Source organism: Equus caballus, chromosome 8 (genome assembly GCF_041296265.1).
Source record: "Equus caballus isolate H_3958 breed thoroughbred chromosome 8, TB-T2T, whole genome shotgun sequence".
Taxonomy (NCBI): domain Eukaryota; kingdom Metazoa; phylum Chordata; class Mammalia; order Perissodactyla; family Equidae; genus Equus; species Equus caballus.
Window position 1 is genome coordinate 30,470,734 of NC_091691.1, and position 22,748 is coordinate 30,493,481.

Below are 22,748 nucleotides of genomic sequence, written 5' to 3' on the forward strand. Positions count from 1 at the left end.
TTGCAGCACTGTTTACAATAGCCAAGACGTGGAAGCAACCTAAGTGTCCAGCAACAGACGAATGGATAAAGAAGATGTGGTACATATATACGATGGAATACTACTCAGCTGCAAAACAGAACAAAATCATTCCATTTGCAATAACATGGATGGACCTTGAGGGAATTATGTTAAGTGAAATAAGCCAGCAAGAGAAGGATAATCTGTGTATGACTCCACTCATATGAGGAATTTAAAATTATGGACTAAGAACAGTTTAGTGGATACCAGGGGAAAGGTGGGGTGGGGGGTGGGCACAAAGGGTGAAGTGGTACACCTACAACATGACTGACAAACATTAATGTACAACTGAAATTTCACAAGATTGTAACCTATCAATAACTCAATAAAAAAAAATAAAAAAACAAAGAGACACACACTTGTCACTCTGAAACAGGAGGGAAGGGCCAGGTGGAAATGGGAGAGGAGAATAAAACACAAGGATGACAGCAGCAGTCACATCCACACAGGGCATTTGGTGTCACAACTGTCCTGAACACTCTTCACAGCACCAACTCATCCAACACTCAGAACACTACAAGGTAGTTAGCACTTTAACTCACTTGACAGATGTGGAAACTGAACACGGGACATTCGGCAATGTGTCCAAGGTCACAGCTCCCCGGGAAGAGGCTTCCTCCACCCCACTAAGGAATTGACTGACTGATTGCTGAGGTAATCATGGGTGAGCAAGGCATTCCTGAGAGTGTGGAACATGCACTGTAGGCCTCCCTACAGGAGGAGAGCACAAAATGCACAGGACGGGGGGAGTCAGAGAGGGAGGAGTGAGGACACAACCACTCCAGCTATGACGAGGGGCCAGGGGGGCCAGGAGCAGGACAATGGGAACGCAAAAGAAGGGCAGACACAATGTTAGCAACAGGTGGAACTGTTTAGGACGCACCACACCCAAAAAGCAAGATGACAAGAAGGGCTATGACTCCTGATTGAGAGGAACCACAAACCCTGTTACTATGAATGAAAGCTCAGGATCCCATGATGGTGAATGCCAGCCATAATGCTGTCACTGGACCCAAAAAGTTGAAGCACATACATTCCGGGCTCCTGCAGGGGTGGATCCACGTGTTGGAGGGCCTGAAACTTACACATTTTACAAGGGCACTCTTAAAAACAAAATACAGAAGTAGAAAGTGGATAAACAAGAGTGTGAGTAAAAGAGCCTCCGTGAGCTTCTCTCAGCATGTCTCCCTCGGGGTCTGGTTACAGAAGGTCACCAAAACGACCAGTCAGCCAGCCAGCCAGCCCCACATTCTGGTGAGCAGACAGGCTGCAGTTTGGCACCACCTGGTGGTCACTGTGCTCAGGGCTCCATCCAGGCACTGAGGTTGGCGGGGGGATTCAGGGACCACAGCAGCTCCAGGCGCCTCCCTGTCCTCTGGAATCCCTGTGCAGGCCCATCCAGGAGCCTGGGCGGGGAGAGCACAGAGGAGCCGGAGATCCAACCTGGCCTGTCCTTTTCCCTCCGCCCCCACGGGCCAGGAAAAAGGGCCAGGAGGGGACAGCAGCCCACTGCCATGCACAGCATCCTAGGGCCCAGGATAGCGGACAGAAGTAACTGTACTTTTCTTTTTAAAGACCAACTGAGTAAGCAGTTGGACATTGCTTCCTACATTTTGGTTTACACTCTATTGTGAAACAAACAGAAGACAAAAGCAATAGTTTCATTGAGAGCCCAGGGCTACTGTGAAGCACTAAGAGCTCTAAATTTATTCAAATAACAGTTCTATCGGCTGTTACCTGGTGGCAGAAGTTTTCGGGAGGTACATTACTTAACAGAAAAAAAAAACACACTAATATTTATTCAAATTCAATTTCCTGAGAGACCCAGTGTCAAGATGGCAGTGTAGGCAGACTCTGAACTCACCTCCTCCCACAGACACAGCAAATCTCCAATACTCTTGGAACAACCACCCCCAAGAGAGAACAGAAAATTGGGTAGAAAGAACCCCCACAACAAGGGCCACTGACTGAGGCAGAAGAGGCAGAAATTCCTTTCTGGGAGAAAAAAGCCCCCTTTGCGAGCCACGGCCCTTCCCAGCGAGCCAGGAGCCATCTTGAGGTACACAGCTTTCCCTGGAGGAGCGGGGTCTCTGAGCAGGGCACTGTCACCACAATAACAGCGTTTGGACCGAACACAACAGAGACCAGTGTAATAATATCTGGCCTCACTGGCTATTAACAACAACAGGGAATACCCCCAGAAAAGCTATCAGACATAAGGGGGGGAAGCCTGCTCTTAAAGGGCCCAAGCACAAATTCACCCATTTCAGAAATCAACCTAAAATCACCAGAAAGGTGCACAATCCTTTGGTGAAAAGAGACTCACCCCATAGGCTCTGGGCGCATCTCGGTGAGAGGTGAGGCTCCCCAGAGACTGAGACAGTGGTGGCGCCATCACTGTGACCCAGTACAGGCGTGCTGACACCGACGCTGGCAGACGCCACTGGAGTCCTTCCCTGGCCTGTTAGCCCAGGGTCTGTCCCACCCACTAGAGCACCGATTTAATCCAGCTCAGCCAGGGCAGGCAGCCCACCCTAGGGACCAGCCCCACCCAACAGCAAGCCCTCAGGAAACTCCACATAGGCGGGGTGCCTGGAACCTCTGCCCAGACAAGTGGGTCCACCTCTGCAGGGCAGGGTGTGCACGAGGGGCAGGCCTGCATTGGTGGAGTGTGTGGGGCCTCTGCAATGGGGCGAGTGGGTCCACTTTAGGGGGTTACGGCACACGCATGGGGCAGGACTGTGTTGGTGTGTGTGGGGCCTCTGCAATGGGGCGAGTGGGTCCCCTTTAGGGAGTTACGGCACACGCATGGGGCAGGACTGTGTTGGTGTGTGTGGGGCCTCTGCAATGGGGCGAGTGGGTCCACTTTAGGGGGTTACAGCACATGCATGGGGCAGGACTGTGTTGGTGTGTGTGGGGCCTCTGCAATGGGGCGAGTGGGTCCCCTTTAGGGGGTTACGGCACATGCATGGGGCAGGACTGTGTTGACGGTGTGTGTGGCCCTGAGGGTGGTGGGGCTTGTCAGCTGCAGCAGGCTGTGCTACTCAAACAGCCTCATAGGGGATCGGCTCCACCTTCCAAAGCCTGAAACAACTGGGTGCTACCATGCCTTGGGCTGGCCCCACACAGCTACAATCCTGAGAGAGCTGACAACAGCCTTGCTGGCTGGAGGCCCATAGCAATTGTGAGCCCCTGAGCCTGGCAACCAGCCACGCTGGGGGCCTACTCACTTAACAGAAAAACTGCAACAGGAATGTGCTATTAGAACTTGAAGCCAACTGTGCTGGGGCTCCCCAGGCCCAATAAAGTGACTGAAAGGTCTGTAGCAGACACATGCAGCTGAGCATTACAACCAGCCGGCCAGGGGGACACCCTAGCCTCCCCATGCACCTGCAGCAAAAGCAACCCTGACACAACAGAAGGACACATGTAGTCCACACAGGGGACACTCCTGGAACATTTGGAACTGGTGACAAGAGGGAAGCACACTGCTGGGCCTCATAAGGCATCTCTTACATAAGGCCACCTCTCCAAGATTGGGAGATGTAGCTGACCCACCTGATACATACATATAAGCATAGAGAAAGAGGCAAAATGAAGATGCAAAGGAATATTTCCCAAGTAAGGTAACAGGACAAATCCGCAGACAAAGAACTAAACCAAACAGAGATAAACAATCTACCTGATAAAGAGTACAAACTAAGAGTCATAGGAAGCTCACTGATCTTGGGAAAAGAATGGATGAATGCAGTGAGAACATCAACAAAGAACTGGAAAATATAAAAAAGAACCAATCAGAAATGAAGAATACAATACTGGAAGTGAAAAATTCACTAAAGGGACTCAACAGCACAGTAGATGATACAGAAGAACAGATCAGCGAGCTGGATGAAAGGCTAGAGGAAATCACCCAAGCTGAACAGATGAAAGAAGAAAGAGTTCAAAAGAAAGAGGACAGTCTAACAGACCTCTGGGACAACAACAAGTGCACTAGAATCCATGTTATAGGTGTCTCAGAAGGAGAAGAGAGAGACAAAAAGACAGAGAATCTATTTGAAGAAATAATAGCTGAAAACTTTCCCAACCTAAGGAAGGAAACAGACATCCAGGTACAGGAAGCACAGAAAGCACCAAACAAGATAAACCCAAAGAGGCCCACACCAAGATACATTATAATTAAAATGTCAGGAATTAAAGATAAAGAGAGAATCCTAAAAGGGGCAAAAGAAAAGCAACAAATTACATACAAAGGAAATCCCATAAGGCTATGAGATGACGTCTCAGCAGAAACCTCACAGGCTAAAAGGGATATATTTACACAATATATCACAATATATTTAAAGTGCTGAAAGGAAAAAACCTACAGCCAAGAATACTCTACCAGGCAAGCTTATCATTCAGAATGGAAAGAGAGATAAAGAGTTTCCCAGACAAGCAAAAACTAAAGGAGTTTATGACCAAGAAACCAGCCTTACAAGAAACGCTAAAGGGACTTATTTAAGTGGGAAAAAAAAAAAGACTACAAATAGGAATGAGAAAATTACCAAAACAAACAAAAAAACAGTAAAATCACTGGTAAAGGCAAATATACAGTAAAAGTAGCAGATCAACCACCTGTGAAGCTAGTATGAAAGACAAAAGTACTAAAATTATCTATTTCCATGATAAGAGGATAATGGATATGCACGCACAAAAAAGATGTTAAATATGATATCGAAAACATAAAATGTGGGAGGATGGGAGTAAAAGAGTAGGGATTTTAGCAAGAAATCGAACGAAAGAGACCATCAACCTAATACAGATTGTTACATATGTAGGTTATTATATATGAACCTCATGATAATCACAAACCTGAAATCTATAGTAAGTACACAAAAAATTAAGAGAAAGGAACCCAAAGATAATACTAAAAGAAGCCATAAAACCACAAGGGAAGAGAGCAAGAGAAGAAAAATGAACAGAGAAGAACTACTAAAATACCCAGAAAAAAAAGTAACAAAATGACAGTAAGTACATTCTTATCAATACTACTTTAAAAGTCAATGGAAGAAATCTCCAATCGAAAGGCAGAGGGTGGCCGAGTGGATTAAAGACAAGACCCATATACATGCTGCATACAAGACACACTTCAGATCTAAAAACACTCAAACTGAAAGTGAAGGGATGGAAAAAGATACTCCATGCAAATGTCAATGAAAAGAAAGCTGGGGCAGCAATGATTATATCGGATAAAATAGACTTTAAAACAAAAACTGTAACAAGAGACAAAGAAGGGCACTACATAATGACAAAGGAACAACTCAACAAGAGGGTGTAACACTTGTAACTATCTATTATATTTACTTTTCTGTTTTTTTTAAGATTAGCACCTTCGCTAACATCTGTTGCCAATCTTTTTCTTCTTTTTTCTTCTCCCCAAACCGCCCCCCCGCCCCGGTACATAGTTGTATATTCTAGTTCTGGGTCCTTCTAGTTGTGGCATGTGAGATGCCACCTCCGCATGGCCTGATAAGCAGTGCCATGTCCATGCCCAGGATCCAAACCGGTGAAACCCTGGGCCACCAAAGCTGGAGTGCACAAACTTAACCACTCGGCCACAGGGCTGGCCCCTATTATATTTACAATATAAACATATTAGCAATTATTTTTATTTTTTATTTTTTATGTGAGGAAGATTGGCCATGAGCTAACATCTGTTGCCAATCTTCCTCTACTTTATGTGGGACGCCACCACAGTATGGCTTGACGAGTGGTGCTGGGTCGGTGCCTGGGATCCAAACCTGAAAACCCCAGGCCTCCGAAGCAGAGCACACGAACCCAACCATTATGCCACTGGGCTGGCCCCTAAAGCAATTATTTAATATATAAATATATAAAGCAATTATTAACAGACATAAAAGGAGAACTAGACAGCAATGCAATAATAGTAAGGGACTTTAACACTCCACTTACACCAGTGGATAGAGCATCCAAACAGAAGATCCATAAGGAAACACTGGCCTTAAATGACACATTAGACCAGATGGACTTAGATCTATACAGAACATTCCTTCCAAAAGCTGCAGAATACACATTCTTTTTGAATGCACATGCAACACTGTCCAGTACACATCACAAATTAGGCCACAAAACAGGTCTCAATAAATTTAAGAAGACTGAAATAATATCAAGCATCTTTTCTGACCACAACTGTATGAAACTAGAAATCGACTATATGAATAAAATCAGAAAAACCCCAAATATGTGGAGATTAAACAAAATCCTACTGAACAACAACTGGATCAATGGAGAAATCAAAAAATACCTGGAGACAAATGAAAATGAAATACAACATGCCAAAATTTTTGGGATATAGGAAAAGTGGTTCTAAGAGGGAAATTTATAGTACTACAGGCCCACCTCAACAAGAAAAATCTCAAATAAACAATCCAACAGTGTACCTAAAGGAACTGGGAAAAGAAGAACAAACAAAGCCCAAAATCAGTAGAAGGAAGGAAATCATAAAATCAGAGCAGAAATAAATGAAATAGAGACTTAAAAAAAATAGAAAAAAATCGATGAAACTAATTTTGAAAAGATAAACAAAATTGACAAACCTTTAGCTAGACTCACCAAAAAAAAAAAAGAGGGAAGGCTGAAATGAATAAAATCAGAAATGAAAGAGAGAAATTACAATGGACACCTCAGAAATACAAAAGATTATAAGAGAATACTATAAAAAGCTATACACCAACAAGTTGGATAATCTAAAAGAAACGGATGAATTCTTAGAATCATACAACTTTCCAAAACTGGATCAAGAAGCAGCAGAAAATCTGAATTGACAAATCACCAGTAAGGAGATAGAAAGAGTAACCAAAAATCTCCCAAAAAATAAAAGTCCAGGATGAGATGGCTTCCCTGGTGGATTCTACCAAACATTCAAAGACTTAATACCTATCTTTCTCAAACCATTCCAAAAAATTGAAGAGGAGGGGAAGCTCCCTAACTTATTCTATGAGGCCAACATTGCCCTGATACCAAAACCAGACAAGGACAGCACAAAAAAAAGAAAATTACAGGCCAATATCACTGATGAACATTGATGTAAAAATCCTTAACAAAATACTAGCAAATCGAATACAATAGTACGTTAAAAAGATCATACACCATGATCAAGTGGGATTCATTCCATGAATGCAGGGATGGTTCAACACCCCCAAATCTATCAACGTGATACGCCACATTAACAAAATGAATAAAAATCACATGATCATCTCAATAGATGCAGAGAAAGCATCTGACAAGGTAACAGCATCCGTTTATGATAAAAACTCTGAATAAAATGAGTATAGAAGTACCTCAACATAATAAAGGCCATATATGACAAACCCACAGCTAATATCATTCTCAATGGAGAAAACTGAGAGCTATCCCTTTAAGAACAGGAATCAGACAAGGATGCCCACTTTCACCACTCTTATTTAACACAGTATTGGAAGTCCTAGCAAGAGCAATCAGGCAAGAAAAAGAAATAAAAGGGATTCAAATTGGAAAGGAAGAAGTGAAAGTGTCACTATTTTCAGATGATATGATTTTATATAGAGAAAATCCTAAAGAATCCACCAAAAAACTTTTAGAAATAATAAATGAATATGGTAAAGCTGCAGGAAAGAAAAGCAACATACAAAAAACAGCTGTGTTTCTATACACTAACAATGAAGTAGCAGAAAGAGAAATTAAGAACACAATCCCATTTACAATTGCAACAAAAAGAATAAAATACCTAGGAATAAAGTTAACCAAAGAGGTGAAAGATCTGTACACTGAAAACTATAAAACATTGTTGAAAGAAACTGAAGAAGACACAAAGAAATGGAAAGATATTCCATGCTCTTGGATTGGAAGAATTAACACAGTTAAAATGTCCAGGGACCAGCCCAGTGGCTCAGCAGTTAAGTGCACACGTTCCGCTTCAGTGGCCCGCAGTTTGCCGGTTCGGATCCGGGGTGCAGACATGGCACCACTTGGCAAGCCATGCTGTGGCAGGCGTCCCACATATAAAGTGGAGGAAGATGGGCATGATGTTAGCTCAGGGCCAGTCTTCCTCAGCAAAAAGAGGAGGATTGGCAGCAGTTAGCTCAGGGCTAATCTTCCTCAAAAATAAATAAATAAATAAAATAAAAAATACAATGTCCATACTCCCTAAAGTAATCTACAAATTCAATGTAATCCCTATCAAAGTTCCAACAACATTTTTCACAGAATTAGAACAAAGCATCCTAAAATTTATATGGAACAACAAAAGACTGCGAATATCCACAGGAATCCTGAGAAAAAAGAAGAAAGCCAGAGGTATCACACTCCCTGATTTCAAAATATACTACAAAGCTATAGTAATCAAAACAGCATCGCACTGGCACAAAAACAGACACAGTGATCAATGGAACAGAATTGAGAGCCCAGAAATAAACCCACGCATCTATGGACAGCTAATTTTCAACAAGGGAGCCAAGAACATAAATGGAGAAAGGAAAGTCTCTTTAATAAATGGTATTGGGAAAACTGGACAGCCACATGCAAAAGAATGAAAGTAGACCATTCTCTTATACTTTCCTCTGAGATTGAGAACAAAAACGTACCCATCAGCACTTCTAGTCAGCACTGTATTGGAGGCCAGCAAAACAAGGCAACTAAAAATAGAAAGCATAAGAACTAAGGGAAAACCATCATTATTCAAGATGGCATGACTGGGTGCAAAGATAATCCAAAAGAATCTACGGAGAAATTATTAGAATCAATAAGTAATGAGGCAAGATAATGGGATACAAAGTCAACATACAAAACCTCATTGTATTTCTAGATGTTGAAACAAAAACAAAATTTACAGCAGACACTATTTACATTAGCATCAGAAAACTGACTACCTAGCAATAAAAATAACGAAATACGTGTGAGACCTCTACACCAAACCCTACAGAACATGACTGAGAGAAATTAAAGAAAATCTAAATAGTAGAGGGATAGACCATTTTCATGGATTAAAAGACTCAATATTGTAAAGATATCAAATTCTCCCCCAAAATGACGTACGGATTCCAATTTGCAATCTCTGGCTTATCCAGATCCATCTTACCTTTAAAGTTTTCAAAACCTATCACTCCAGATTAAGGAAACATTCCCTATAACTACCAATCATGATGCTCGGTCATTTAAAATCACGTGTTTACATGCTGCCCTTGACAGACTGAGAAGAGCACACTCCACACAAAGCTTTTGCTTAAGACTGAAAATCACCTCTTAATCTGTTCATCTTTAAAACTGCTCAAACAAGTATTGTTTGCCAAATTAATCTCTTATTAATTTTCATCTAAACACAGAATTCTGCCATTCCTGTTTAACTGTGGACACAATATGATCTAAGGTCCTACAGTTGATGTGGCCCCCAAGTCTGCAAAGCCACTTTTTAGTATTCTTTTGGACACGATCCATCAGTGGACCCCACCCTGATTGAACACTACCATCAAACAGGAGCTGTAAAGAACCACAATGATGCTGTGGCTCCCGGCTAAATGCATCAGAATCCCAGGGAACAGGACGCCAGCTTCCAGTATTTTTCACAAGCTCCCAGTGGGATCTCACGTGCAGCCACGGCTGAGCCCTGAGTTACAAACAGCAAGAGAGAGAGGCACAGAGACAGACAGACAGATACACTTACTTCCTTCTGGGTTTGGTGCAGAAAGAATGATGCTGTGGTTTTTCTTCACATCTTCAACATACTGAGCTATTTTAGCTATACTGGTTCTGATCTCCTCAACCTAGGAGAAACATAAAAAGTCATCACTGGTGTCACAAACTCAAACTTGCTAACACTTTTCATGCCCTAAAAGGAGAAGGATAAAGGAGGGAAATAAATGAATAATCACCACACAAAGAAACTAAAGCCTTCTCCCATCCTCACATTGATAATCATTTAATTTAAACAATAAAGAAAGTACCACACTAAGATGTATACCTCTATGGCTAAGGCAATATCAGTCAATACTTGCCAGGAGAATCTATTATTTATTTATTGCAATCGAGACCCAAGCATGACCCCAGACGATGCCCACGAGAAGCACAGCTGTTGATGCCAGCACTCCATGCGATCACGGGAAACGCACCCTCCACAGCACGCTGACGTAATATTCTGGTGGGGGGAGGTGTTTTCAGTTGACAAGGCAAAGCCTTCAGAGTCATCATTCTTTACCACTAATAGTCTAAACTATTCAATACTTGTTTTAGTATGTAATGTCCTCATTAGCAAGATTTGTCCAGATAGATACATAACATTATCTTCAAAAACCTCTGTGGAAGGCTGAAGAATGTCCCCCTACAACGTCCAGGTCCCATCCCTGGAACCTGTGAACGTTGCCTTATACGGTGAAAGAAACTGCAGATGTGATTCCACAAAGACTCCTGAGATGGGGGTTATCCTGACTCTCCACGTGGGCCCTCAGCACAACCACAAGTGTACTCAGAGAGAGAAGCAGATGGAGATGTGGCTGCAGAGGAGGCCAACGTGACCACTGAAGCAAGATGCCACGCAGCCGGCTCTGAAGATGGAAGACGGAGCCAGAAGCCCAGGAAGGCAGCTCCAGCGCTGGACCAGGCAAACAGACATACAGATGCCCCCAGAGCCTCTGGGGGCACGACCCTCTGATGCCGTGGCTTCATCCCAGTGAAACCGTTTCGGACTTCTGGCCTCCAGAACTCTAAGAGAGTACGTCTGTGCTGATTGAAGCCACTGAGTTGGTGGCAACTGGCGACAGCAGCCCTAGGAAACCGGTGCAACTTCTCTAAAGACTCAGGAAACCCCAAAGCCCGTCAACGGGGGACTTGTTCTACTTTCCACACGTGGTGAAAACAACAGTACAACTATATGATGGAACACTACGGAACCGTAACAAAGGATCTCAGGATATACTATTAGGTTAAAAACAAACAACCAAAAAACTAAACACACAAGTGCAGAACAGTGTATGTAGCATGTTAACAACGATGTAAGAAAGAGGTCAAAATAAGCACAGACACTGACATTTACATTAAGAAACACTGAGTCTAAGGCCATTCCATCCTGAACAAGCCTGATCTCATCTGACCTCAGAAGAAATACTGAATGTCTAACAAGAAACTAAAAAAAGGTGTTGCCATCGAGTGGAAGAGGAAAGAGAACAGGGCAGATAAAAACAGCAGTGGGAGCGAGGTTTCTCTATGTCTGTGTATCTTTTCACATCATTTTGATTTTTGAAAAATGTGAATGTATGCCCCACTCAAGAAACAGGTAAAAACATTGAGAGTTAAGAACCCTATAGACTAGAGCAGCAGTTCCCAAATTTTCAGGTCTCAGGACCTCTTTAATTCTTCAAAGTTACTGAAGACCCCAAAGAACTTCGATTCATGTAGGGTATAGCTATCTGTAAACACCATGTTGGAGAAATTGCTTAAACACTTATTAATTTACTTTAAAACAGTAATTACAAACCCACTACATGTAGTGGTGCCTGTCCACATCCTAATCCTGTGACTGCTGCCTTCCACGGCAAAGGGGACTTGGTGGATTTGATTAACTTAAGAGTCTTGAAATAGAAGACTATCCTGGATTATCTGGGTTGCTCCAACACAACCACAAGAGTCCTTATAAAACAGAGGCAAGAGGACCAAATTTAGAAAAAAGAGATGTGATAACAGAAGCAGAGGCTGGAGAGATGACATGCTTTAAGGTGGAGGAAGGGGACGCAAGCCAAGAACGCAGGCACCTCTAGCAGCTGGGGAAAGTAGGGACATGGGTTCTCCCCGGGAGCTTCCAGAAAGAACCAGCCCCGCCCCCACCTTGCTGTGGGCCTCCACACCCGTCTCAGACTGCTGAGCTCTGGAACTGTGAGATGAGAAATGTGTGCTGTGTTCAGCCACTAGGTTTGTGGTAATTTGTTACAGCAGCAGCAGGAAACTAATGCACATGTTAACATAAATAACATATTTTTATGGAAAAAAAAGTATTTTCCCAAAAATCAGTGAAAATAAGAGCTGTGATTTATATTTTTCTGCAAATCTAATTTCTAGCTTAATGGAAGGCAGCTTGATTCTGATATCTGCTTCTGTGTTCACTATGTTGCCACATTACACACTTCACGCAGCCTCTGGAAAACCCCATCACTGCACACTCATGAGAGAATGAGAGGAAAAAGACAAACCACATCTCAGAATTCTTATGGAAATAGTTTTGACCACAAGAACTCCTTGAAAGGGTCTTAGGGGCCCCTGGGACCCCTGGCCCAAGCCCCAGACCATGTTTTGAAAAGCAAGGTGTCAGAGAGTCTAACACAGAATTCTACTTTCACAGAACAGTGACTAGCTATTTCATTAGGCCTGAGTGCTATTTACATACAATTTCTATAGAACTTCATATACCTCACATAACGTAATTTTATTAATCGTGTAAAAACAATACTTAAAATAAAAACTGATTCTCTTAAAATTTTTGCTATTTTATTATGAAGGCTTAAACACAAGTCCTGACATTTTGGTCTTAGCACACAGATGTACATTTCAATTAGCCATCTTTGAAGGACTATTTCTGAAGTAACTTCAGCAGTACACATCTGTCACAAAATAGAAAAAATATTAACTCTTGGAGATTCTGCAATGTCTACACCAATATCTCTGCAGCAGAAGCCTCAAAGTGGCCCCAAAAGAAAAGGAAACTGTTAGGCCCCCAGCTTGGTACCAGGAGGGAAGTGCCGTCGTCACTGTGGTGCCAGCTCCCATTTATGCCTGTGAATGACACGACACAGGGTTTCTCTGTCCATTCCAATTCATCTTCACAAAAAGGAGAGTGCCTGGCCACCTGTCAGAGCAGTCTCAGTCTTAACCAAACACTGGTCATGTGCAAAATTCCTATCTTCGGCAATGTTCTACGTGATAGTTAAGGTTTGAATGTCATTTTCTAAATATGAGTTTGTATTAACAAAGATCATTTGCTTCTCTATTGTCTAAGCAGTCATTTCACAGAAATTAACTATAAAATAAATAGCCTATTTAACAAATGAAAACGCCAAACTTTAGAATCAGTTGCTCTCAAACCTTCCTAACACAAGTCACTTGTTTTTGTCTGCATCTTCCGACACCCACAGCCAAAACGGATTAGCATTGCTTAACAAAGACCATAGCTTAAGACATTCAGTGACAGTGACGGATTGTGCATAATTCTTCTATCAAGTATAAGAACAACATTTAATGGTAGGAGATTCTTTAAAATAAGAAATACGTTTTTACAAAGAACTGATATGGAAGAATTAAGCTTCCAGGTAAGGGGGATAAAATCAGAAAAATAAGGATTTCACAAAGTGGGTAGGTAAGCTAAAAACAAAAAAAGAGTCTCATTTCAAAGTGAAATCAGGAAATTCAGTATCTCACCTCTTTTGTACCTGAAAGTAAGTTCCTGTATCTCACAATTTAATTTCATGTTTTTTCCATTAGAGAAAATTAGGAAGTAACATAAGTACTTGAAACTCACTAACTAGGTATTCCATAAATTCTGGCTGAATCTGGAAAACTGGTAACTTGTAATATATTTTCTTGAACATGTAACATATTTTCCAATCCACGCATTGATGGACTGTTTAGACCGTCAATGGATTTAGCAGTCAGCTGAAACTACGAGACTTGATTCAGCACAATCACAATAAATCCAGCACATGAGGTTTTCATTATTAAAAAATTACCCTGGACACATGTTTCTTTTCTTCACTGTTGACATAGCCAAAATATTTGTTCTGTTATTCAATTTCAAAAATGTGAAATATGCAAAATTTGATCAAATCTTACTTAGGTTTAAGAATTTAAACACGGTGTAAGCCTAAAAACCTCCCCGGGAGTGAAGAGGGAGGGGGAGGGCCTTGTGGGGAAGCCCGAGAGAACCGACACGGTGCAAGGTCAGACCCAAGGGGCACAGGTCCAGAGTGCGCTGAGACCTCAGAGAAAGGCCAAACTGACCATTGCAACAGCAAAGCCGAGCTTCCACAATCACATATTTGCTCAGGTCTAAGACTTCTCAAGGGACAGTCCCATGTGACCTAGAGTCTGATATTTCCAAACGTGGAAAACTTCTCAGGAGAGGAATGTAAAGTTCAATCAAAGATTTTAGAAAATATACAACGTGAGCCCTTTGAGCTATGCGATCAACATATGGGGACTCACTCCCACTCTGTGGAAGGAAAGCACGAGAAGCGCTGGTGAGCCTGTGCACGCCTGACTCAGCAAACCCATCAGCTGGGGGCACCACTGCCACTAGGACCTCCCCTCTCCAGAGGACCACGCGGCCCTCAGTCTGGAGAACAACACTGATCGTAGGTGGAAAACTTTAAAAAATCTATCAGAGGGTGTGGCAGGATGTCCCAGAGGGGACCTGCACTTGGAGGAAGTGCCATCTCCACACCCAGGTACAGGTCAGGGAAGAAGTCTGAGCACATCAGCAGGCAGAACCGCCTTGCCACGCGCCACCCGGCCCATGTGCATGAGTTTCCTCATGTGGGGAGCAGAAGGGTGTGCTGCCCTCCACATCCACAATTCTACCATTCTCATCCAGCCCCCCAAGTCTATCCAAGAAGAATGGCTCAATATTAACGAATATTCAATAGCACTAAAAATTCTAGAGAATCTAAATAATTCAAACAGCAACTTTTTAAAATACTAGTTTTAATATTATTTCAAAATTACAAATACAATAATATAACTGTGTTTAAAGAATAAAGTCCAACTGGGTTTCATTAAATGACTCTTACCTGATGGAAGAAATCATCCATAAAATGGTCCTTTTCAACAACGACAGTTGTGTCCCCATCATCGTTTTTCCTACACTAAAATGGAAAACATAAAATGTAAAATTCAGATTTAAAAAAATTTCACATACGCACAAACAGTGACTTAAAAAAAAAAAGCAATTAGGGACCTACAAGATGTCAGCTCACTAAAGCACCAACTGCCACAAGCCAGCAGGGCAGCCAGAGAGGATGACAATTCAATTCTGCAAGACTTTCAACGGGACAGACGACAGTTACAGCAGAGCAGGGAGGCAGGCAGCCCTGGGGAAGGGAAGGCCACCTCTCCAGGAACAAGAGCCGGAATTCTCAGAAGCGAGCAACGCAGAAACATTCATCTTCACTAAGTCAGTCATTGTACCACCAGCTGGTTTTATCTTCAAGAAGTGAAACTGCTTGTATTGCATGTTTTCTATAAAGATTAGAGATACCGACACCACAAGCTCCTTGCTAGAGTACATAACAATTTTCCAGGAACTTTCACATGCATGCGCTGGCGTTCATCATTTTTCCTAAGTAACTCGCAGCCATGCCCACACTAATCATCGATACACACTTTAATAAGCAAAGACTTGGTAACATCAAAGTAACATCAAAGAATAAAGAATTAGGAGATATTCCAGGCAATGGTTCTCAAACTCGAGAATCATCTGGAGGGCTGGGCCTCTGACTCGGCAGGTCTGAGGTGGGGCAGTCTATGCAATCTTGAACATTCTAGAATGTTGCTGCATTCTAACCAGTTCCAGGTGATGCTGCTGGTCCAGTGACCGACTTGAAGTACCACCCTTCTGAGCAGGCAAAATAATCTAGCAGTGAAAGTGTACATTAGGAAGAAAGCAACTTCTGTCCTGCAGCTGCATGGGAGGGGAGACAGGAACACCAGACCCGGGGAGCTGACCTCTGAATCACTAGATATTTATCAAAGATGCGTGACGTAGCATCCGTCGCAGAGGCCTGTGGGATTAAGAGAAAAAGAGAAGAAAACCCGCCAGAAAGCGCAGTGCAGGGAACTGCTCTGTCTCCCGGAGGACACAAGGGAGGACACTCGGGATGAGTCGGCTCAGTTCCAACCTTGCCACAGCTGAGGCGGCAACGGATTCAGGAATTCTCATAACCCTGAGGAAAATCGAAGTCTTTACTCACTGAAAGTCTGAAGTATAGCTGTATTCATCTACAAGCCAGGAATAAGCTGGAAACAAGACTCTACTAAAATTTAGCTAAGAAAAATCTGCAAAATTGAATAAACGTGTTAAGAAAGCACCATACGTCCTCCCTCTCCCCCATCAAGGCCCTCACTAAGGGGATAATTCTCACGGCCCCAGGGAGGTCTCTCAACATCACCTCTCCTAGGCTGGGTCTCTTCTGGGCATAGATAAGACAACTCAGGTGGAGTGAAAGGGACAGAACCGACTTTGTCTAAGCTGGAGAGGGGTGAGCCCCTGACACAAGGGGCTGCTGGAGAAGGATGTACAGAATCCTGACACCCCAGGTGACACAGCACACTGGAGTGGCGGAGGCCATCGTCAAGGAGAAGGCAGAAATCTCCCTCACAGGATTATGTCGACACCGCAGAGCTGCAGGGGGATGGACCCACCTCCAGAGATGCACCTGCACGCTCCACAGTCTCCCCAGGGCACCCACCCGGAGCAGTTTTCCCATCAGTGCCCTGACTGACACTGAGCCGCCACCCTGCAATCGCCTGACACCAGCGGTGGAGAAAGAGGCCGGAATTCAACAGTAGTGCTACTGAGAATGCTGCATTTCTGCTGTGTCAGCAGGTCATGTACTCTGGGTTGAATTGTGGCCCCCAAAAATAGATGTGGAGAGCCTAACCCCAGCACCTCAGCATGTGAACCATATTTGGAAAAAGGGTCCGTGCAGTGCAGTTAGTTAAGATGAGGTCATGCTGGAGGGGGGTGAGCCCTTCACCCAGTATGATTCGTGTCCTTATAAGAAGAGACAGAGACAGAGGGCAAGACGGCTGAGTGACGAGAGGAGCAGAGACTGCAAGGATGCATCTGCAAGCCAAGAAACACCAAGGGCTGCCAGCCACCACTAGAGGACAGAAGAGGCGGGAAGGACCCCCCTAGACAGGTTTCAGAGGGAGCATGGCCCCACCGACACCTGAATTTCAGACTCCTGAGCTCCAACACATTTCTGTTGTTTTAAACCACCTGACTTGCAGTACGTCGTTACGATAGCCAGAGGACACTACTACACAAGCAAGGACTGAAGCGTACCGGCACCATCCCTTCTCTAGCCAACTGTGCTAATTGAGGAGGACGTTTATTCTTTAACTCTCAGCATGAAAACAGTGTCATCTGGAAGAAAGCACGCTGTATCGGGAGTCACAGATCTGGATTCTAACCTGCTTACCCGCAGCCCATGCACTCCTCTGAGTCTGTCTCCTGGTCTATGAAGCGAGACAACACTGGCCCCACCTCCTTCAGAGATGGGGCTGTGAGGATAACTACCTGTCCGTGTTTCCTGAGGGGCTTTATTTTCACAGGGAGCACAGAAAGCAACAAAGGCTTCTATAATCATTTCTAGTCCATGTTCTTAATTCTAAGCAAAGCAGCACTTACATCAGCAATCAGCTAACAAGTAACAGAAACTAATGTTAAGGCAAACCCACAAACGCTCCGACACTCTTCTCCAGGAGCCCGCATCAATGGAAGAGAGAAGCAAGCCGCTCGTGGTACTGAGTGCCAGCGCCCCCGGGCTCAGGCAGCACGCCATGTGCACGGTCCCCCGGACTCCTCTACCACCAACAGCTAAGGCACATGGTCCCATCTCCACTTCAGTGAGAACACAAACGAAATGGTTTAGGCTGCGCCCAATCTCAGAGCTAAAAAGTGGCAAAGCCAGTACTGGAATCCAGGTCTGTTTGACTTCACAAAATCTACCACCTTAACTATTCCACCCTGCTGACTCAAACACGCTAAGAGCTGTCCTTTCCCTCTAGCCCCCAGCTGTCACGCAAATGAAAGTACTTTCCACACACGTTCCCATTAATTCCATTATCCCCACTTTGCCAGGAGGAGGCCGCGGCACCGAGGAGTTGAGGGAAGACCCTCCATCACCCAGAGCTGGGACTCCAAACGCCCTGGCTCTGGAAAACGCACCATCCACCTCCTCTCAAAGGAAAGGGCTTCACTAAAGTCATCCAATTCTGCCACTCCAGGCAAAGCCTGGCCACCAGGCTCTCCTCCGAACTCCCCATGGTGGCCTCACCACTCACCTTCCCAAAAATGTACGGAAACCCCACTCGGTGGTATGCAATCTTCCTAACTGGGTTGTATGTCACCATTTCTCTTCTCAGCTGCAGGGTCTCGGAAGAAAATGAATGTGTCTTGTACGGCTCAGGGCCAGGAACAACAGGGTGAAATATCATCATATAAGCAGTTAACTTACTGTGAAGTCAAGCAAATAAGCCAGGGGAAGGGAGAGAATGAACATGGATATGACTCCGTAGTGCTGGCGATTCTGCTCGTGGTCCAGAGTACAAGAGAGATGAGAGACACAGCTGCCCCATGTGATTCACAGGACACTCGCCGCTCACCACACAAAGTCATTCTCGTTCACAGATGCCTAGTTTGTGTTTGTTTTATTTTTTGTTATAGAAAATTACAAACATATACAAAAGTAGAAGGAATACTATAATGAGCCCTTGGTACCCATCGCATGGGTCCAGTGATGATCAATCTACAGCCTGTCTTGTTTCACCTGACAGCCCCCACTACCCCCACCCCCAGGGCACTAGATCCCTCACAAAAGATGACAACGCAGCCAAAAACCCAAGCTCACGACTTCACCTGCCACTCCAGGCAAGAAGTTGTCATTTACCTCAGCGCCCAGGAGAGAGGTCTCTAACGCCACACTTGCCCTAAGGAGAATCGGTGCTTTTACTATTGCACTTTTCACACTATATCCCGACCCCACTCCAGCAGGCAGCGAATACACAATTACTACAGAACCTCAGTTCCTCCTCGACTCTCTGAAACCTGTACGTCATGCATCATCTTTACTCACAAAGTCCCTCACTTGCTGGTAAGTTATTTGCTCTCCGCCTGTAGACATGAAACAGCCAGATGACTAGGAATACATTTTTTCTACTGTCTTTTTTTACTCTTATTTTAAACTTTTATTTATATTTCTTATTTCTACCTGGAATTCTCAAAACTATTAGATATTAGGAAATAGACCCAGTAATATGGTCTTAGCTTTTCCATCCGTAAAAAAAAGAAACAAAGAAAATGACTAACAAAACCATTACTGGCCCATCTTCACCCAACGCCCATGTTCAACCTTTCCGGCTGAGACAGTGTAACGCCTGCACAACAGCTGCCGCTTCTGACAGTCCACTTATTGTAAATGACAAAATGACCTGTGGCACAGCCTTCACTGAAGCAGTGCGAATGCTCTCCAATACGACACACTTGACTTCCAGAGAGTCAAAGTGCAAGACAAACATTCAAATACCAACATTCCGTTTCCGGTAAATTTTAAAAGAATTCTCCTTACAAGTAGCACTATATTAAAATACAATTCTCCCTATATGAAAACTATTGTCGGGAACAGACAGCAAGCAGCTCCCATGTTTAGAGACTACTTAGCAGAGATGAATAATCGTTCCCTGGAATGCTCACTGTTTAGATTTCAACCGAAGCTGAATTATCACAAAGTAGGAAAATCCAAGGCTAGAGGAAACACTGGCTGTTTTCTCCACATACATTACACTAGGGCCTTGCATACAAGTAATAATGGTGGGGAATGAATTAAACCATCTTAAAGTGTGTACGGTGGTTACTGTAGTACCTTTGCTGCTAGGATAGATGAATTTCTTTTTCAAAATTAAATCACTTGAGTAAAAACAGTAAAGAATGTTTGTAATTAAATACAGGTAAAAGCTGACTGTTGGCCAGTTTGTAATTATGGTGCCAAATGTAACATGCCTTTCTGGTATTTTTATATAATTAGTTACAGTTTAATACTCTATAGCAAAATGTTACATTGTTTCATGTTCTTATATTTTTACTACATATTTCTCTCCATTATTAATATTATATAAATACTATTTGCAGGTACTTAGAGTTCACATAAATAGTATTGTGCTGAACAAAGCCTTCTGCAATTTGGTTTTTTTCTCTCGATGGTATGTTTGAAGATTTCTCCTTTTCTCTCACTTTTGCTCCTCCTGACAATCAAACCAGTTATCTTTTGTCTTTCACACTAATTTGTCCCCACTTCAGAGCCTTTGGACTCACTGTGCCTTCTGCCCAGATCTGTTCCCGCTCGCTCCTTCCTCTCATTCAGATCTCAGCTCTAAGAGACTCACCCTGACTGCCCTGTCCACAGTGGCCCACGCCCATGCCCACACCCCTGTTCATTTCCTTCACAGCACTTAGCACAAAAACATTTTACTGCGCATTTACTTCACTGCTTCACGTCCACTCCCCCACTACAAGTTTCACGGGAACAAGGACTTCATCTGTTTTTCACAACTCATGCACCACGCCTAAAACAGAGCCTGGAACACAGCACCCTTCAGTAAAGATAGCTGAAGGAATGAATGAAGAGCAAAGAGAGGGGACCAAGATGTGAGGGTGGAAAGGGGAGGAAGCACATGCAGAAGGACAAAGAAAGGCAAGAAACAAAGACAGACACACCTGGCTGAGATGAAGCGGGTGCGAAATGGACAAGACACAAAGGGCAGAGACGATCTCGGCTGCTGGCTCGCTAGTCCCTAGTTCCATTCCCTCATGAGGTCTGACGGCACATTCTGCCCTCGAAGTCTAAGGCCCCATTCTACCTTTTAATAAATCTCTCTTGTCTGTTTTAGCTAATGGGCTTCTGTCCCTTGCAACTGAAAGAGCCCTGAAGACAACAGTCTCTAGAGTCATCCACATTTTTCTCATGATGAGTATTTGCAAACGGAAACACATCAATTCAATAAACACCTGGCAGGTGCTCTGTGCAGAATACTGAGGCTTCAGAACAAAACTGACAGCACAAGTCTGCCCTGGAAAGGGTGAAGAGTCTGGGGGAGAGTGCAGGAAGAAAACAGGACTGCATCTGTGCTTGGAGACAGGAAGATGGCCATCTCTGGGGACATACGAGGGAAGGAGGGTAGGAAGACTTCCTGGGGGCAGTGAGCAGGCTGGGACCAACAGACGGTGTGAGGCAGACAGAGAAAAGTGGAGAGAGAGAGATGTCCAGTGGTTTTAGACTCAGGAAGCAGCATGCAGAAAGGCATGGAAGGAGGAGGCTGCGCCAGGCCCAGCACAGTGTCTTATGACTGGCCCAAGGTGCTCTGTGGGAAGTGAGGGTGCTAAAGACGAAACCCATTTATGAATTGCCTCTCTCTTAGGTTTTCTATTCCTTAAATTCAGAATAGACTTGCAGTTAAAACCAAGAATTATTAATCTGTGGAAATGTAGAGCTTTTGCTATCTTAAAAAATGGGACACAATGTATGCAAACAGATACATTTATTATAGTTAAGAATAGAGAAGCTATAGATTCCACTGTGGGAATTGTTTACATGATGATAAACATATTAAAAGTTGGCAGGAATGAATAAACTATGAAATTCTAAACTATAAACATATGCATATATAAAATTATAAATACATTATAAAATTCTTAGTAGCTTAAGTTTCAGTGAAATATTTACCAAAAAATGCTTTATTTTATAAGTTGAATCTGAGTCTTTACTACATAACATTCTGCACCACCTACGCAATCTAAGCTGTCGAAAAACAACTTTAGAAATATCTGGGCAGTTTTTCCTGCCCTTTAAAAAATTCTATTTGCAATTCATTACCTTGAACCCAGCGATTAAAAATAGTAAGTTCCTGGGGCCGGCCAGGTGGTATAGTGGTTAAATTCACACGCTCTGCTTTGGTGGCCCAGGGCTCACAGTTTCGGATCCCAGGTGTGGACCTAGCATCACTGGTCAAGCCACGCTGTGGCGGTAGCCCACATAAAGACATAAAGTAGAGGAAGACTGGCACAGATGTTAGCTCAGCGACAACCTTCCTCACAAAAAAACAAAATAAAAACAGTAAGTTCTCATTTCTCTTAGGTCTACTAATGAATATCACGTCGCTACTTTGTGTTTCTGTCAATTATCCTGCAAACAATTCCCATGGTTGAAATCTGTAGTTTCTCTATGCCTAACTGTAATAAACATACCAATTTGCATACACAAACTTTAAAAACCAAAGTAATCAAAACATATTTGGAACCATTATCTGGTAGAACAGCTATTCCATTTTGATTTGCTTACATCCTGAAATGTGTTTCATTGTGCCTTCTTCCCTCTTCCCTCCCCAGATCACGTGCAACCACAGCACACACTCAATTCATTTTTGTGTCTCTGCACCCAGCACATTACCTCATAGACAGCACTCAAGTGTCTGTTGGACAGGTAGTTCTTTTACTTTTTGTAAATCAGAAATATCCTTCTGAATTTAGAGTCTAGGAGATCTTCGGCAAGTCACTTAAACTTTCTGTGACCAAATGAACTGGTTGCTCAAAAACAGAACCATTGGTTAGAAGCACCTGAATCTACATTTGACAAGTTATATTGGGCAGACTAATTTTGAAGTCCTTTCCAAGTAGTTATCAGTGGTAATCTTTTTTTCAGGAGGAAGCATTAACAGCCAATAAAGGAAACTTTTTAGAGGCATCACAAATATTTCGTCAGTGTGGACACTGTTGACGAGGCATTTTAAGCTTAAAATTAAATATCAAGCTTAAAATTAAATATCAAACTTTACGTAGAAAAAAACATCAGCCATTTAGAAACATGGTTGCGAACACTCAACTACTCCAAGAACTACCCGGA

The 22,748-nt window shown here is 43.3% G+C and overlaps 1 protein-coding gene across 6 annotated transcripts in view; it reads right to left on the reverse strand.

The window, feature by feature from the left end:
- The window catches only part of STX2 (syntaxin 2), a 49,415-nt gene that overhangs the window by 24,563 nt on the left and 2,104 nt on the right, over window positions 1–22,748 (reverse strand). For 2 of the 6 annotated variants that reach the window (XM_070275544.1, XM_070275543.1), the window contains exons 1-3: window positions 15,033–15,711; window positions 14,862–14,936; window positions 9,758–9,857 (exon numbers count right to left, since the gene is read on the reverse strand). In XM_070275544.1, the coding sequence (XP_070131645.1) occupies window positions 9,758–9,857; window positions 14,862–14,882 (121 nt within the window). In that variant the 5' untranslated portion in view covers window positions 14,883–14,936; window positions 15,033–15,711. The other 4 variants (XM_023647346.2, XM_023647344.2, XM_070275542.1 and 1 more) reach the window with 3 other exon arrangements.